This window comes from Athene cunicularia (assembly GCF_003259725.1).
Source record: "Athene cunicularia isolate RWA chromosome 8 unlocalized genomic scaffold, athCun1 chr8_part1, whole genome shotgun sequence".
NCBI lineage: Eukaryota > Metazoa > Chordata > Aves > Strigiformes > Strigidae > Athene > Athene cunicularia.
In genome coordinates this window covers 11,118,403-11,134,495 of record NW_020799109.1, presented here as the reverse complement: position 1 = coordinate 11,134,495, position 16,093 = coordinate 11,118,403, and the positions used below count along the sequence as shown (strand labels likewise).

The 16,093-nt window shown below is 45.7% G+C and overlaps 1 protein-coding gene across 1 annotated transcript in view; it reads right to left on the bottom strand.

Moving 5' to 3' along the window:
- Positions 1–388: 388 nt before the first annotated feature.
- Positions 389–16,093, bottom strand: part of EIF2B3 (eukaryotic translation initiation factor 2B subunit gamma) — a 129,061-nt gene continuing 113,356 nt past the window's right edge. The window contains exons 13-14 of the mRNA XM_026854061.1: positions 12,159–12,262; positions 389–605 (exon numbers count right to left, since the gene is read on the bottom strand). Of these exons, the coding sequence (XP_026709862.1) occupies positions 553–605; positions 12,159–12,262 (157 nt within the window). The 3' untranslated portion in view covers positions 389–552. The remainder of the gene's footprint in view (positions 606–12,158; positions 12,263–16,093) is intronic.

The following is a 16,093-nucleotide window of genomic DNA, read 5'->3' as shown; positions in this document are numbered from 1 at the left end:
GTGCATCTTAAACATTTCTGTGCTATGGGGCAGCGAGAGGAGGAGGAGGAGGAGGCAGCGGCTGGTGAAGGCGTGGGGCTGCAAGGAGCAGCAGCCCGCGTTACCGCTGTGCCTCGCTGCCCGCCTGATGCGCTGATGAGATGCACAAGCAGCATCCCAAGCAGTTTCTCCCAGGCTCGGGGACGGTGGTGCAGGACGGCAGCGACGTGGTTTACATCGCAGGGAGGGCGGCTAAGTCATTCTTTGGAGTGGGCACAGTCTGTGTGGTCCCCGCTCTCCCTTCTGCTGGAAAAGTACAGTGCGTTCGCGGGGCGCGCAGGGACTGATATTACCCGGCACAAACCCGCGTGCATCCCAATGAGGGGGGAGGGGCTGACAGACACACCGCTCTGTAAATACTTCTTTATTAAGACATAAATATAAAGCTGAGCAGGAAAGGAGCAATGACAGGGTAAACCCTGCCAGTACTGCTCTGTATGGATGATCTTACAATGCTTGAACATCTGGTTCTGCTGCTGCCTTCCATAAAATCATCTTTAAAACCTACTCGGGTTATATCTCCATCAGCTGTTCGGTGCCCACAATGACTTCATTAACATGTTTGGCTGAAAAGAGAGAGGGAGGAAAAGAAGAGAAATTGAGTTTTGCAGCAGTGCTTCAGACCTTGCATTTTTCAAATCTGCAACTTTAAAGCAAATGAGAAAAGCAGATTCTGGGGAACTTGAACACAGATTCGCTGCTTTTCTTTGGATTCCAGCGTCTCTCCAACAGTATCCCACACACATGGCAAAAGCCTAAACAACTGACTAAACATCAGGAGGTTCCTCTAATCAGAGTTTTCACATGTATATGTCACTATTAAACAAGAGAGGCCCGACAGAAGTCACAGCTGCTGCTGACAGGTGTACACCTAGGTCGAGGCAAAGAACCATCAACATCCAGTATGCAGATCTGACGTAAAATTAAAGACCAGTAATATGCCCCTGCCCAAAAGTGCACTGTGTGCTCTCAAACTGCATGGAGGTCGGGGAGAAAGGGGCTGCTCAGCATCGGGGGACCACCACTGCGGCAGCGTGAGATCCTCTTAGCAATCCCAACTCAACCCTGGTAGTTTAAAAGAAAAGGGCATTTAAAAAAAAATTTTTAACCTGACTTCTCCCTCCTGAATTGAGCTCTGAATGGAGCCTTTCCAAAAGTGCATGAAGCAAGGTCTCTGAGCACAATTATCTCTGAGGGTAACAGTGGACAGCCCTCCTCAGACTCCTGTGGAAGGACGATTTCTACAAGGTCACCCCTTTGCCTGTTCCCAGGAGCTCTGCACAGCCCCAGTGGACACATTAACGTGCTAGTCCCTGCCCCAGCACTGCTAATGCACTGTACTGAAAGAGCCTTCCCTTTAAAATGCAAAAGCAGCTTGTCAGGGAAGGACTGCAAATAAGGGATCTAAAGCCAAAATAATAAAAACATGCAACTGAAAGCCCAGTGCCTAAAAAACTCAAGCATGTGGCCTCAGAGTGTGACACAAAGCTGGTGTGCTCAAAGTGGGTGTCCTCAGGGTACCACAGGGGGAGGTGGTGAATCTAAATTGCTCTGTGGGAGCTGGACATCTATTCAGGTGGATCTCAGGTGGTTTGATCCATGCCCTTAGGCTCTCCATCTCCCCTTCTGCACACTGGATTGGCTCTGGAGCCTGGGAGGTGCTGGGGTACACTGATGGAGGCTGTGCTGTTTCCCACACCTTACAGAGCAGTTGGGGTGGATAGCCAAGGATGGTGGAAATAATGAGTTGTGTTTTATTTACCCACCTAAAACTCCTCCCCTCAGGGGATTGGATTTTGCAAGACGGCTACAAAACAACAAACATGCCACCTTTGGCTAAATGAAGAAATTCCTGGCAACCCCCAAATTGGCCAGGCCAACACGATGCTTCTCTTGGTTTAAAATTCAAACCATTACTTTTGCACCATGCAAACCATTGCTCCAGAAAAGGTTTGATCAAAAACTGCTCTATAAACTTCAAGGTGTTTTGGACTGTGGCAAGATAATTTCCCCCCTACAACTGTGACCCCACAACCATATGGATCCTGCTGTCTCCTCAGCCTGGAGGACAGAGTTGGGTTAGCCACACAACTACCTTTCGGAGACCCTTCATGAAGGCAAAAAGAAGGACATCAAGGAGCTGCTTCTCACCTTCAGCATCAGATCAAGTCATTTAGCTCTTTGCTCAGGGTATTTAGTGACAACTGATAATTAATGGTGGAGCCTCATGCTAATGTCTCGAAGCTCGAAGTTGGAATGTGGAGCCCAATCTCCAGCACTCTGGGCAGGACGAGCAGAGGTGGATGCAGTGCTTGGGAAGATGAGGGACTGACTGTACAAGTGCCAGGTGCAAGTGTGATGTAGGTAGCACCACACAACCTCTCCAGCACAGCTCTGCCAATAGCCCCAAGTCCAGCCTTCAGCACCTCTCTCCTCCCGTCTTGGACCCCACACAGCTCTGCCAAGGTACCTCAAATCCAACCTGCAGCACTTCTTGCTATAACATTCCTCACCTCCAACAACTTTCCCAATGTATCTCAACAGGCCCTGTAGCAACTCCTGTGACTCCATTCCTGAACCTCCTCCAAGCAGACTACCTATCATGTTGATTTCTATGATGTGAATAAGACCCTGGCTACCATCCAGTGAGAGTAATTACGTTATGCCTCTGCAGATTAAACATGCCTTCATCTAGGCCTATAAAGAGCCGTGTCAATTTATGGTTCTATATATAGGTTATCTGTAGCAATACTTTTTAATAAGGAACTTCTTGCTTCATTTCAGACAGCATCCTGCACTGTCCTAAACGTGCAGAGCTGGGATGGGTCCTGTCACATACTTTGTTGCAGAGGTGGTACCAACTATTTGTGTTTTGCACTGACATGCTTGTAGCTGCCTTATTATATCTTGCATTTTACACCTGGTGAGCTCAAAATGCTTTCTAGAGTAGGCAAGTAAGAGCATTCCCATTTTACAGATGGGGAAACTGAGGCAGCAGTGAGTTTAGATAGCCAAAGCCACATGGGAAATCAGAGCATGCATCCTCTCATTTCTCATGCCTCTGCCTGTTTCATCTCCTCCTTGATCCATGTGGCCCAGATTCCCTGAAGTGGGCACACACGGCCTGCCTGGTATGTCACTTTTACTTCAGAGACTTGCATGAAATCACCAAACTCATTTCTCCTTGCACAGGCTAAAAGAAAACACATGAATGTGCCTGCCTCAAATCCACCAGAAAGTTTTTAAGCGATAAAGGGAATGGTTTTGCTAGAAACAAAGCCTTATTCCGCACCCTGAGGGGATGCGATCGGCAGATAAGGATTCACCCTGCTTCCCTCTTCCCTTCCCAAAGCTCTCCTTGTGGAGGGAAGGGAATTCAGACTCCACTGTGTGTGCCAGAGAGCTGAGCTGCGGATAGCGTTTCATTATCAGCAGTGGCTGCCAGTTGCCAGTGGCTCTGGCTGGTACCAGCAAGCTCAGTTCATGCAGAAACTCTGCCTGAAACTCTGGGGGAGGAGGGAGAAGTACCTCACATGTTTAGCTGTTCAGCTCCTTCTCCTTCCCCAGCTCTCCATTAGGGATTTCTTACCAGGCTGCCTTTTATCTGACACTGGCAGGGTTACAGATGCATTCAGCCCACAGAGAAAGAAGAGGGATTAGAGAAAGGACTTTCAGAAAGCCTTAGAGTTGGACTCTGCAACCTTAAATCATGTTCAACGAGATCTTCTCAGATTGGGAGCATCTGGTGCTAAGCAAATCCAGAGCTGATCAACACATTCAACCTCCTGATTAGCACTTTGCTTCAACTTGCTGACGCAGCCCAGCCTGAAGTCAGCCTGGGTGCTTGAACCGAGTGTCCACGGAGATTTTACTGAGTGTAAATCAAAAACCTGTCACTCGTTATATATGCGTTCCTGCCTTGGGAGACATTTGTTTACACATACTGTACACTAGCCCCTTAAAAACATACGCATAAGGCAAGGAGAGCTAGAAGGCTGGGGAGCAGCGCAGCTTTTGGTGCTTGGCTAAAAACAAATTGTAATGCAAATAAACAGAGGGGCGGAAATGACTGTGTAGCCCAGCACAAACCCCACCAGCAGGCCGGGGGCCGGGGACCCAGCGCTCCCCAGCCTTCCTGGCAGGTTCCTGCCAAGCTGCGCGCAGAAAGGGGATGCCGGAGCATTCCTTTAAAAGCCATGTGAAAGCATCTCCTTGTTGTTTGCTCAATTAGCCCCAGACAGATTGCTGCTGCTGCTGCTGGTGGCAACGCTGGGTTGTAAAGGAGGAGGGGAAGGAGGGGAAAGAGAGGGAAAAAAAAAAAAGAGAGAGGAAAAAAAAAGGGTTAGGGCCTAGGCCCAGGACCACCACGAAGTTCCAGCCCTCAGGGGCTCCAGAAAACGTTCAGTTTACTCACTCAATTACATACACTGTTTTATAAACCCTTTAAAATAAAATAGAAAACAGTCCCTGGCACAGAATTACTGCTCTATTATACAGCAGTGATGAAAGCCACTGCTGTGTATTTGCTCTCTTTAAAGCAAGAGATAGTTTAACTTAAAAAACTAGGCGGGGGGGAGGGGTGGCTGCAGAAACGCATGCACGAAAACACGCTGTGGGTGGTTCCTACCACATTCACCCAGGACAGAAAGGATCAGAGAGTGGGAGAGAAGAGCAACTTGTCTCTGCAGTGATGGTTGGCCCTGGAAAAGCAGCCAGGTTGGGGGGGAGGGAGAGGAACTAAAGGGGCTTAAGGGGATGGGAAGCAGCTGAAGCTTGACTTTGGGAGGCTGGAGGGTGTTTTAAATTACATGTAGAGATAAAGAAGGGAAGCAGGTGATGGGGGCTGATTTGTTTGTGTTTACAGAGCAGTGGGGCTTTCCAGTCAAGGCCTGCTCTCTCCCCAGCCAGGCTTTACTGACACCATCACTGGAGATCAGGGGTGACCAGGCTGTGGCCCCAAAGGCCAGGACCATCTCACAGATTTCTCCCAAGCGCCACGTCAGCCTTGCTGTGCAGCCGACAGCCGAGCCTGCGGGTCTCCGGGAGTGATGCTCCCCATGAGCTGGGTGCCCCAGCTGCACCCAGGGGGTGGGATGTGCAACTCATCCCAGTGGCACTGGGAATGGGGCTGGTGGTAGCTTCAGGTAGATCAGCTCTGGCCCACAGCTGGGGCCTCCAGCCCATGGAACAGTCGGGCAGGAGAGATCTTGGTCCTGCCTTACACCATCCCCAGCAGTGCTGGTGCTCACCTGGTTCAGCTGAGGCTTTTCTCACAGTTCAACTGGTATTAACCCCTTTGCCCTCAAACCCATCTGAGGAATGGATATCTCTTGGGAGTGTAAAGTAAAGGCAATACTTAATTCAGTGCCTGAAGAGAGATGAATTTACTGTGAATTGGAACAGATGGATGGGGGGAGTGAAGGAGCTGTAAAGAGAGGTGTATGGGAAAGTGATCAGTCAGGGTCTTAGGAGAAAGGTTAGTTAAGGGGAAAGGAGACCAAGAGCTGGGAATGTGCCTAAGATAGCAAGCTCCTTGGGGAGAGGGACATACTTGGCCGAGTCCTAGCAAAGTGTTTAAGAAAGGGACTGGATCATACTGATCGATGTGCTCCTGTGGGGTATCACCACATCACAGCAAATGCAAGCAGGGATCTCAGAAATGTCAGACTTCGTCCACACTTCCTGCTAAGATGGCAGAGATGCCTATTTGCCTGGACACTGCTGCCCGCTGCACTGGCTGCGAGTAGAGGTCCCTTTCCTTTCTCAGCATCCATTGGGGTGTTCTTCCTGGCTCTTTCATGTGGCTGAACTCTAGCAGAGCACAAGTGGTTATTTTCTCTGCGTGGAACATGTACAAATATTTCCACAAGGTTCCGAACTGCTGCGTTATGGGTAGACTTCACAATCAACATACTGTGAATGTGGCAGCTCGTTTAACCTGCTCACTCAGGAAGTTGGAACTTCCTAAGCTGGGAATGACAGTGTGCACAAGTCTGACAGTCCCCAGTGGCAGAGGGGAGGACAAAGCATCCCTGGATGGATATTCTTGGGAAGTTTTATGCCACTGCTAAGGCCAGAACTCATAAACCATTTTTATACAACTTGGAAAAGAGGCTTACTAGGATCAGTTAGAAATGTAGTCACTGCATAGTCACTGAAACAAAAATGACAACTATTTAAGAGATGCCTGTTTTAACTGCCAGCAATATCTTTGTCATGGACACTCAGTAGTTAAACTACTTTAGGAAGCAAATCTTATGGACCTCTCAGTTTTGCTGTAAATTTACACCATTCCTACATCATCTCCAGCTCATCTTGCACCCCAGTGCACAATATACATGTGTGCACTGTTTAGTCTGTGTCTGTTCTTCACGAGCTTTCAAAACTCCCATCTGCACTGCAGCATGCTTTCTGATCCTGACCTTGTGTGGTGCTAAGTGTTTTCAGTTCCTGAAGGCTTCACCAGGAGGTACTCAGCATCTTGCAAGAGCAGATGCTCACCCCTACTTGAATGCAGTGAGAGCATCAGAAAGTCCCTCAATTCTTTCCTGTCCCTATCCTGCTAAATCTTGGCTGGGGCAAATATCCTCACAACCAGTCAATCATTCATATGTGGAGATTTCATAAACTGTACCTGTCTTCAGAGGATGACATTGAAGGAAAATGTGCTCTTTAGCCCTCACTGAAATAAAACAATCTTACTCTGTTTCATTGAGAAGTCCTAGGACTTCAAGCTTGGAACAGGACTTGGAAAATGATTGGAAACGGGAGCCAGTCCTTACTGGATATGTGCCTTTTTCTGTTCTTGTGAGAAACCACACAGTTTTGGCTATGTGATAAGCCTCTGGAAAAAAAATTCTCAGCTTGCACATGTTCTCAGGAGGGCAGCTAAAAGCTCCAGAGACTGCAGTGAGCACTCTCGACCATGGAAGCAGAGGAGGAAGGCAGGGCTTCCCCAGGCTTGTACCCCTGCTCTATGGACCAGTGAAGCACTCCACACAGAATCTCCCTCCTGTGCTAAGAATGATCCCGCCCAGGCATGATGGCTCTATGGAAAGGGATGCAGTCTGACTCAAAGAAGTCAGGGGGCAAGTGCCACATCGGAAATGGAGCATGGGACTGTTAGACAAAGGGACTGGAAACAGCAGCTAGCTACGGTCAGACCAGAGGAGGAATCAGGTGGGTGTCTGCGAATAACCATGTAAGAGAGGAAAACAAGAATCTCTGTGGGAGAAAGACTAGAGGAAAAACCAAAGAGAATGCTAGGAATGGCATGAGTCTGGTCCTGGGACAAAGCCATAGTGGGGACCTGTGAGGCAGGAATCAGGATCAGGTAGGGTGTAGTTGGGGCCCAATGGCTGATGCTGGGGGCAGGAGAAGTAAAGCCTTCTCCCAGCACCAGGAGTGGATCTCAGGGCTGCTGACACCCATGGGCATCTGTGAAACTCCTGGCAAAGAGTTTCTCTTGTCTCACTGCGAATTCAGTTTCCCTTATGGAAGATGACCAACTACTACTATCAGTTCCCATCAGCTGAAGCAGCAGAAAGCTGTACACTGGAGTTCAAGTTTCAGATACTGCTAATGATCCATGCAAGGGCCAACATCACCCCATATAAAACTGCGTTTTTTTGGACTGAACCTTCCTTCCCACCATTTACAAAGAAAATGCTAAGGCTAAAATGTCGTCTCTAACAGCTAGGAAATGCCACATGTAATGTGTAATTTCAGCACTTAAGCTGGCTAGTCCAAATGAATGGGCATCTGCATTCTGATCAGAATCTCCTTGTTTCTCAGGTGTCTGTGAAATAGGAGGAAAACCCAACCATGTTCGCATTGAGGAGGCACAAATGAGGTTGTTAACAGTTGTGAAGCATTAAGATGACAAATGTTGCAGGAAGGCCATAGAAAGGAAGGACCTTGTCTTTTTCATAGTGTACAGTAATTAAGGTTTCAGACACAAACTGAAAAAAGACAGGAATATGAGGAACATGGAAAACCCCTGCATTCAGCATGCACTACTCATTTTGGGTGTTGACTGTGTCAGGACACCAAGGAAAATAAAAATATATAGTAGCATAAAAACTGCACAGGAACAAGCACAGTGACATCAGTCTAAAGCCTGGTCACAGAAATAATGCTACTACTGAGTATGTACCAGGATATCATGCTAAGATTACCTCAGCTTCCTATCTCTGGTATTCTTTCCCTTTCTGAGCATATGCTTTGTGGCAACAACACTGCTGTAATGCACTTTTTGGGTGTGCAATGACTTAAGCTGTCCCCAAACGACACTGGCTCCTTAATGTTAAATGCACATACAGCATTCCTGCCTCAGTGACAACAGAGATGATGGTGAGGGATATGGTGATGTGTTTTGTGTCAATTTTGGTAGTTCTATGTGTATGTCTTTACCATCTTTGTTCTTGGTACTGCTTTGAAGAAAGGCTAGGCCACTTACTGCATATGCCTCTTCCAGGCTAACCTATACCAGATGTATAACGTACTCCCTGCTGAATCTGGCCTAGAGATGCCTTTAGGAACTGAACTCACTGACTCTAGGGCTCATCAGACTCCTTGACTGGCCCCTCAACAGCACTCCCTCTCTCTAGTCCTACTTCAGTAAGTGCATGCTGCTTTTGAGCTCCTATTTAAAAACAGGCTCATGAAAAAAGGCTGGAGCATGATCCTAATAACTGTCTTCAAACAGTGATTGAATGCTCTGTGCAATTAAGTTCTTTCAGAACTGCGGCCTGCCATTTCCTATCCCTTTAATAATTACCTCCTTTTTCTTAGGTACCAGTTGTTTTTCAAACTGCTACCTGTGTGAGGTAGCTTTCACAAAGCCCATCTGTTAATTCTCTGCTAGCAAATTCCTTAAATTAAAGTATCAAAGAGGAAGGAAAGTGGATGCTTCCTAAGCATGGTAATAAAAGCAGTCGGAAGAGAATAGTATGGGTCTCAGGAGGCATGGCTTGCAAATCCAGAAGTTTAATAAAACTCCATACCTTGACTTTAAGAGGCACTTAAAAGTACCATCTCTGGCCAGTGCTGTGATAAGGCTGAAGTCAGTGCAGGACTGGGACATCACTGCTGACAGTTACTTGGCCCCCCTGTGTCTCTTAACTTTCTTTTCAGGTTGAAAGTAATAGGCTGCATCTGATCTACCCCTGTAACCAGTGTTGGAGTATTCCCTCTATTTAGGTGTCCAGAGCTTTGCCAAGCCCATTATTAAGCGATGAGGTCTCCCACCATGTCCCCAGGGAGATTATCCCACAGCCTACCAGACCACATCATTAGGAAAACGTTCCAGATAGCCAGCCTAAATTGTGTTTAATTCAATCCCATTACTCCCAGCTGTACCATTTGGACCACCCTAAATATGCCCATATTCTTCCGCAGTAGGAAAAGGATGAGAGCTGGTTTGAGTTACGTTTGCCTATCATTTGTGGTAGCTGTTCTCCTGCCATCCTCCTTGCGTGGGACTAGAGTTCATTTTATGAAAGGAGGTCAGTGCACCACTGGCTCAAAGAGCTCTTGTACCCTGAGCCACCTGGGCAGTGTGGCCAGGACTCATACGGCAGAGCAGGGAGCACACGGCCAGATCTGCAGCAAAGTCAACTGTGGGATTTGCTTGGGCCTGTGTAGGATGATTCAGGGATATTTCTACCTTTGATGAATCCTGGCTGATGCTCTGGAATAAGGGACTGCTGTATTTTTATTTTTTTAGTGTTTCTGGGAAGGTGTATGCAGCTTTGCTGAGGAGGCTTCTAGCATGTAACTCCCAGACTAGAGTGAACAGCCAGCTGCTACTGCTTACGTCTGCTGAAGTGTGATCAGCTTGCAACAAAAGGTGGCTCCAACCCAAGAGAACTAGTTTTTTTTCTAACCTGGCCATGGAGGCTCAAGTTTGAAAAAGGAAAAGTTACCAAACAGAACAACACAGCCAAAGTCTTGATGAAAGGGGGAATATGGAAACAGACTTACAGGGCCACACCAAAAGCTTGGCATGAGATACAGGAAGTCTTGGGCAGGGGAGAGGAAGTCATGGCATACTTTCACAGCAAAAAAGAGAGAGCCCAGTTTACTACAGGACCAGCCAAGGTCAGAAGAGACATGCTGGGCTGGAAAGACTCCACAGTTCAGGAAATAAGTCATGAACTTCGCAGACAGATCCCAGACCACCGAGGAGAACCTGACCCCCAGCCCAAAGAAATTCCAGAATGGTTAGGAAACTGAGGCAGGGAAATAAACTGAGGCTTTATTATTTTTTCTTGCTCAGCATAATGGTGTATTCATAATCTACCTGAATGTGTCTTTGCTAACGTCAGTCATACGTTTCTGAACAGTTTAACTAGAGGGCCCACAGACTCATTAAGAAGTGGGTTTAAGCTTTGTAGAGGTAAGCAGTAGACTTTACAAGAATAGGCAAATGAACCACGGGTTACAGCTCCATTACTCTCCCTACAAATACATCTACCGACCCTGAAACATATTCAGACAAGGATGACAAGGACAATCAAGACGAACGAATGATTTCCATACTAAAATCAACCATATTAGGATCTGCACCATGGACGACACTACTGAAACAGATGCGAGTGAGGTCAAAGGGTAGTATTTCTGTTTGATATAATCTACTACAGAAATCAAACATACTCCTATTTCCTAAAATAGTAGCTAAATCTACACCTCATCTCCTCTTAGTTCACACTGTAGGTTAACAACCAAACACAACCTGATTCAACAGATGTGTAGATGTGGCACTCAGGGACGTGGTTTAGTGGTGAACTTGGCAGTGTTAGCTTTACAGTTGCACTCTATGATCTTAAAGGTCTTTTCCAACCTAAATGATTCTATGATTCTGTGCTCAGGGGAGGACACAGATGGAGCATCATGAATAGTGCAAATCTTCAGTGATAAGGGAGGCAATGAACCCTGCAAGGGCCACTGATTCAGATGTATGTGATGGGCAAAGCCACAAGTAGGCACAGACTCTGGTAACAGGGACCAAGACCATAGTACACAGAACACTCACTGGGTGTTTCCTACGGTATTCGAGACTTGCAACTGCAATACTTTGTTTTCACGAGTCTTTTTTACTTTTAGTTTCAATTTAAAGGAAATGTATTTATTTAAGATTATAAAATAAATTTAGTTTCAATTTAAAGAAAAATTTGCCACGTGGATAGCTGACAATAGGTTACACTATACTATGTTACGTGCAAACCCAGCTCTGTATCAGGACACTTACAATTGGGAATCCACCCATAAAGGCAAAATGAGCAAACAAATCCTGATCTGACAAAATAACTTCACATGGAGCCTGCAAAGGAACTCACTTTTGTCTTCAGTCCACACCCTAGAGCAGGGATCTGCCAAACCCCAAGTATAAATATTCATTCAAAAGCCCTCTGCTTGGGATGCAGTCACCGAGACAGCCATTTCCTGCCCATTATCTCTTAGGGCAGGAAATCAACAGTTCCACTCAGGCGGTAACCACCGAGCCCTCGCCACGCACACTTCCACTGGATGGCTTAACTTTGCCCAAATGAGGGCCATGTAGTTGTAACCTCTCTGAAACCCCCAAATAGAATTTCATAGCAGTAAAGCAGATCTGAATGTAGCTGCCTTTGTATTTAGTACTGAGCACAGCAGCTCCTGGTATGATATTCCACCTTGAGCTTTTGCTTGGAGTGAGGTGAATGGGAGCACACTGGCACCATGGGTTGGTAGCATCTACAAGAGAAGGATGTCTGTGTGATCAAAAATTTTGACTGCATCGCCCCTGACACTGACAAAGATGACTAGTCAAAATAACGGCTCCTTCTGAGGACAACTTCAGGCTGATCTAACTGTGGTCTCTGGGAAAAGACTGTCTCAGCACCCAATCTTGTTCTTTATAACAACAACAAGAGCTTTTCTGCCAATTTCAGAGGAGCAAGTCCCTGAGCTATTCTTATGCCAAGAAGCTGTACTTTCCATGAAAAACAAATCCTAGTATTATAGGACACCACACTGTAGAACTGCCACTGTTTATTGGCACTTTATGAAGAAGCAGGAGTAAAATCTTGAGGAAATTTAAAAATTACTCAAATGCACTGTACAGCTCTTCTACTTACCTTTGGTTTCCAGCCTCTGATCGCTTCCAATCAAACAGTCTTTGATGTCTGCACCCTTCTCTATCACTGCGTTATGACAAATAACACTGCCCTGAAGACAGCACCTACAACATAAACACAAAGTAAAGCAAGAAAATAATTTAAAATGACAAGTACAAACCAAAGGTATCGACCAGAATATGTAATAAGCCTGTGACATGATCCTATAAGTAGGTTCAGTTCTGCGCTTTTCTTAAAAACTCCACTATTCTTCTCCTGATCCTCACACCCAGTTGCTGGAAAAACTGAAATGCCAGCTGTCAGAATGGGTTTGCAAAAAAGGGGTTCCAGTTTTACCTCCTGTTAGAACAGCTTTCCTCTACGTTTCCTTAATAGAATAAATACAGCCAGAGGATTTCATAGACAGGACACTGGCCTGGGACTTGGGACCTGGATCAAGTCTTGTATTTTCCACAGACAGTCTGGGTAACTGCGGGGGTGGTTTCTCTGCTTAGTTCCTCAGTTTAAAAGAGAAGCAGCAGCCCAATCTTTGCCTGTGAATTTTGCCGAGCAAGTTTTATATGCTTCAACTTGCCAGGCACTAAGGGTGGTGAGAAGAGGCAGATCAATACCTTAGCTGGTTGGCTTTGTTCATGTTGCATTCAAGCACCCAAACATGATTACTCTGCAGTACTAAACCAACGAAACCCACAAAGGACCTGCTCTACCTGCCTTGGATATCTTCACGCTCTCATAGCCTTTGACACCACAAAATGAAATGCTACATAGGATGGTACTTTAGCAAAGGTCACCTTCTTCCAAAATGTACTTGAATCTGTGATAACCAGCTTTCAGATCTGCTGATCTGATTATCCAGATAGGAAAGAAGTTCAGAGGCCAATTGCTGGCTTAGTAATTCCTCTGCTGAGAGATGCTGAGTGAGTTACTGCTTTGGTCTGAGCCCCTCCATGCAGTAAAATGGAAGCTGTGAATCTTTACTAGTATCCCCCATGTGTCCTGAAATGCTGTTCACTCAGCACCACGAGTAGTGTTAAATGGTATTAAATGTAAAGTTTCAAAGCTACAGAGAAAAAAGTAGCTATGATGCTAATGATTTGCTTCCTTAGTTTTACATGTGCAAAGATAGGTAGAAGTCACTGAAGGACAGAAAATTTGAAGGCACCCAGTAAGAAATGTCTAAAAATGCTAACACACATCAAAACCAGCTGATTGGGAGGAAAGGTATAAGCAAGATATATAAGTCCAGAGAGATGCAGACAATCTGCTCCCCCCTATTAATCCTACTGGTATTTTGTAGCTTCTCCCCAGTATTTCTGCTAATATTAATTACAACAACTGTGGATATTCTTGCTATCTTCAGTCAAAGACCTGATCACTATCTGACGTTTTGGGCTTCAGTGACTTTCTGCATGGTGAGTGCCACAGTTTAATCACCTGTAACCAATCCCTACCTTGGTCACAGGCATCACCACTACTTGTTGCGCTAGTGAAACATGGCTGCACTGCACCATCAGGCTGGCTTGTGGACAGAACTGTTACCCTAGAGTCTGAACTAACAGCATAGAGGGCTTTTGGTATCAGGTCCGAGCCCTAAGCTTCAATCCTGTATTGAATGGAGAACTACCTGGCTGTGGTCCTCAGGAGAAGAGAGAAACATCAATCCTAACCTCAGACTACCCATCCTAAAATCAATTCCTAGTATTTTCCTGCTCACACATCACTATTATCTAGTACACTGAATTTGCCATTAAACATATAACAATTCTGTTGCTTGTGTGAGTCAGAGCAGAAACCATTAGCCCCGCAAAACTAGCATCAATTCTGCAGGAGTAAAAGCAGTAAAACCGGACCTCAGTCGCAGTGGTTAGCAGTTACGACCCCCCTTGAATAGACTGTCCCCTCTGAACAATTATTCTTTTTAACTCGCTTAAACTCCCCCTCCGCTGACCTATAAGGAGGCAATATGAGCAATTATGCTACAAGTAACCAGCTCAGGTTGCTTTGGCAAGGTTTTTACTAACATGTTAATAAGATAAAAAGCGGCAAAGATACACAGCAGACCCCTGCCTGCCTTTGCTCTCACACTGTCATGATCTGCTTCCTTTCCAATAGCTTTGTGTGCCTGCACAGCAGCTCAGGCCATCGTCTTGCACAAGAGTGGTCACTGAGAGCGAGAGCAACTCTGCATTTGCAGCTGGGCAAGGGAATGAATCGGTGGAGGGAGGACTGCCCACCTCTGCCATCCTGACTTGGCTTTCAACAGGACTAACAAAGGTGATGGGAAAGGTTGCTCATTTCCCACTAAAATGGCTCCCATCCAAAATGCACACTCCAAAATACCTCCTCCTCCATCGCTTGGAGCCAGTCAGACAAGAGCCTTCGCCTGCAAACTTTTAGGTTCCCACCATCTATCACTTTTTCTGAGCACGAGAGCAGCCATAAGCACATTACACCTCTCGGCATTATCCTCATGCAGGAGGATGTTACCCAACAGAGAAGGGATTTAAGCTGTTGTTCTGGAGTTCAGGATGGAGAATACTGGATGTGTGTTCAGAGCCTACTTGGGGATAGTTTTTCAACTCCGGGAGAAAGAATAGCATTGTAACCAAGAAACTGCTGCTGACATTAACATCAAAGATAAGGGGGGTTCCTGCCAAACCATTTGTTGGGAGGGACAGGCCAGGGAACCAAGATGAACTTGTCTGTGCCAGGTGCTTGCAAACCAAGCCTTCCCCGGTGCCAGGGTAAAATAAAACCCAAGAACTCCGCCACCCCAGGAGTTTCTTAAAACTTATAAACCCAACCAACTGCAGAAGTTTTTAAAACCATACTCAACGCTCAGATTACCCCAATCACACAAACCAGCAGCAAATCCGGCTTTTATTGCTCAAGTGGAACAAAACTTCAAGAGATAAAAACACAATTTGTGGGTGTTCCCTTCACCCGCTGACAGATGTAACACAGCTATTTTGAAACCACTTGTAAATGCCTTTTTTTAAAAAAAAAAAGTATGTTATAAAGCCTGCCAAGAGAAGTATTTTGTCTGTTTATTTTATTTTTACTATTTTTTTAACTTGAAGAGTAAGGAATAAACTTTTATTCTCTTACAGGGTAAATATCACATCTCAGGGCACTCTGCTGTATTCTCCTTGGCTAAACAGCCACCATGGTTCCTGCATTGCTTAGCAATTAGGGGTTATTAGTCCTCAAAGGTGCTCTGACAGCATCCAGCTTCATCGACACTGTTGTATGTGCGCATATGCGCACGTTTGATGTACTGCTTTATAATGCAAACCATATTTTTTTTTTTCCCCCTGAAAATGTAGTATATTTTTAAACTTTTCAGCACGGTGAAAACGGATATCTTCTGACCTTAAAATCCAAAGAGCATGTTCAAACCCACAAGAGGAACTAATTTGGGGCATTTGATTTATGGCTGAAATTGCAATTTGAATTTGTTTTAAGTGTAATCACAAACTGAAAGTCTGGCAGCTGGGTGTTTTTCAGAAAATAAATAAAAATATTCAGTGTGCATCTGCATTCTAGAGAGAGCATTTTACAAGCCCAGTCCTGTAGTGGGAACAGATGTAGCTAAGACATTAATTTGTTATACAGGTACAACATGTGAATGAAAGCATATGAGAGAGAGTGTGCGTGTACATTTGTGTCTGTGCACGTGTGCATGCGTGTATGTTATGTGCCTGTATCTGAGAGACAAGAGAGGCTGACTTTGGGGTATTTTTTTTTTTTAAAAGTGAGAGAACAAGAGCAAAAGGAGTAGTGGCCAAGGAGGCATGGGGGGATTACAAGGATTTAGGTCTTTAAACTGCAGACCACCTAACAAGATCACTCTGAAATGCCACTAATTTCAGTTAAGGCCACAGACCTCCCTTCCTTTGCCCTCCCTCTCTCCCCCATTGTAAACAACTAATCCC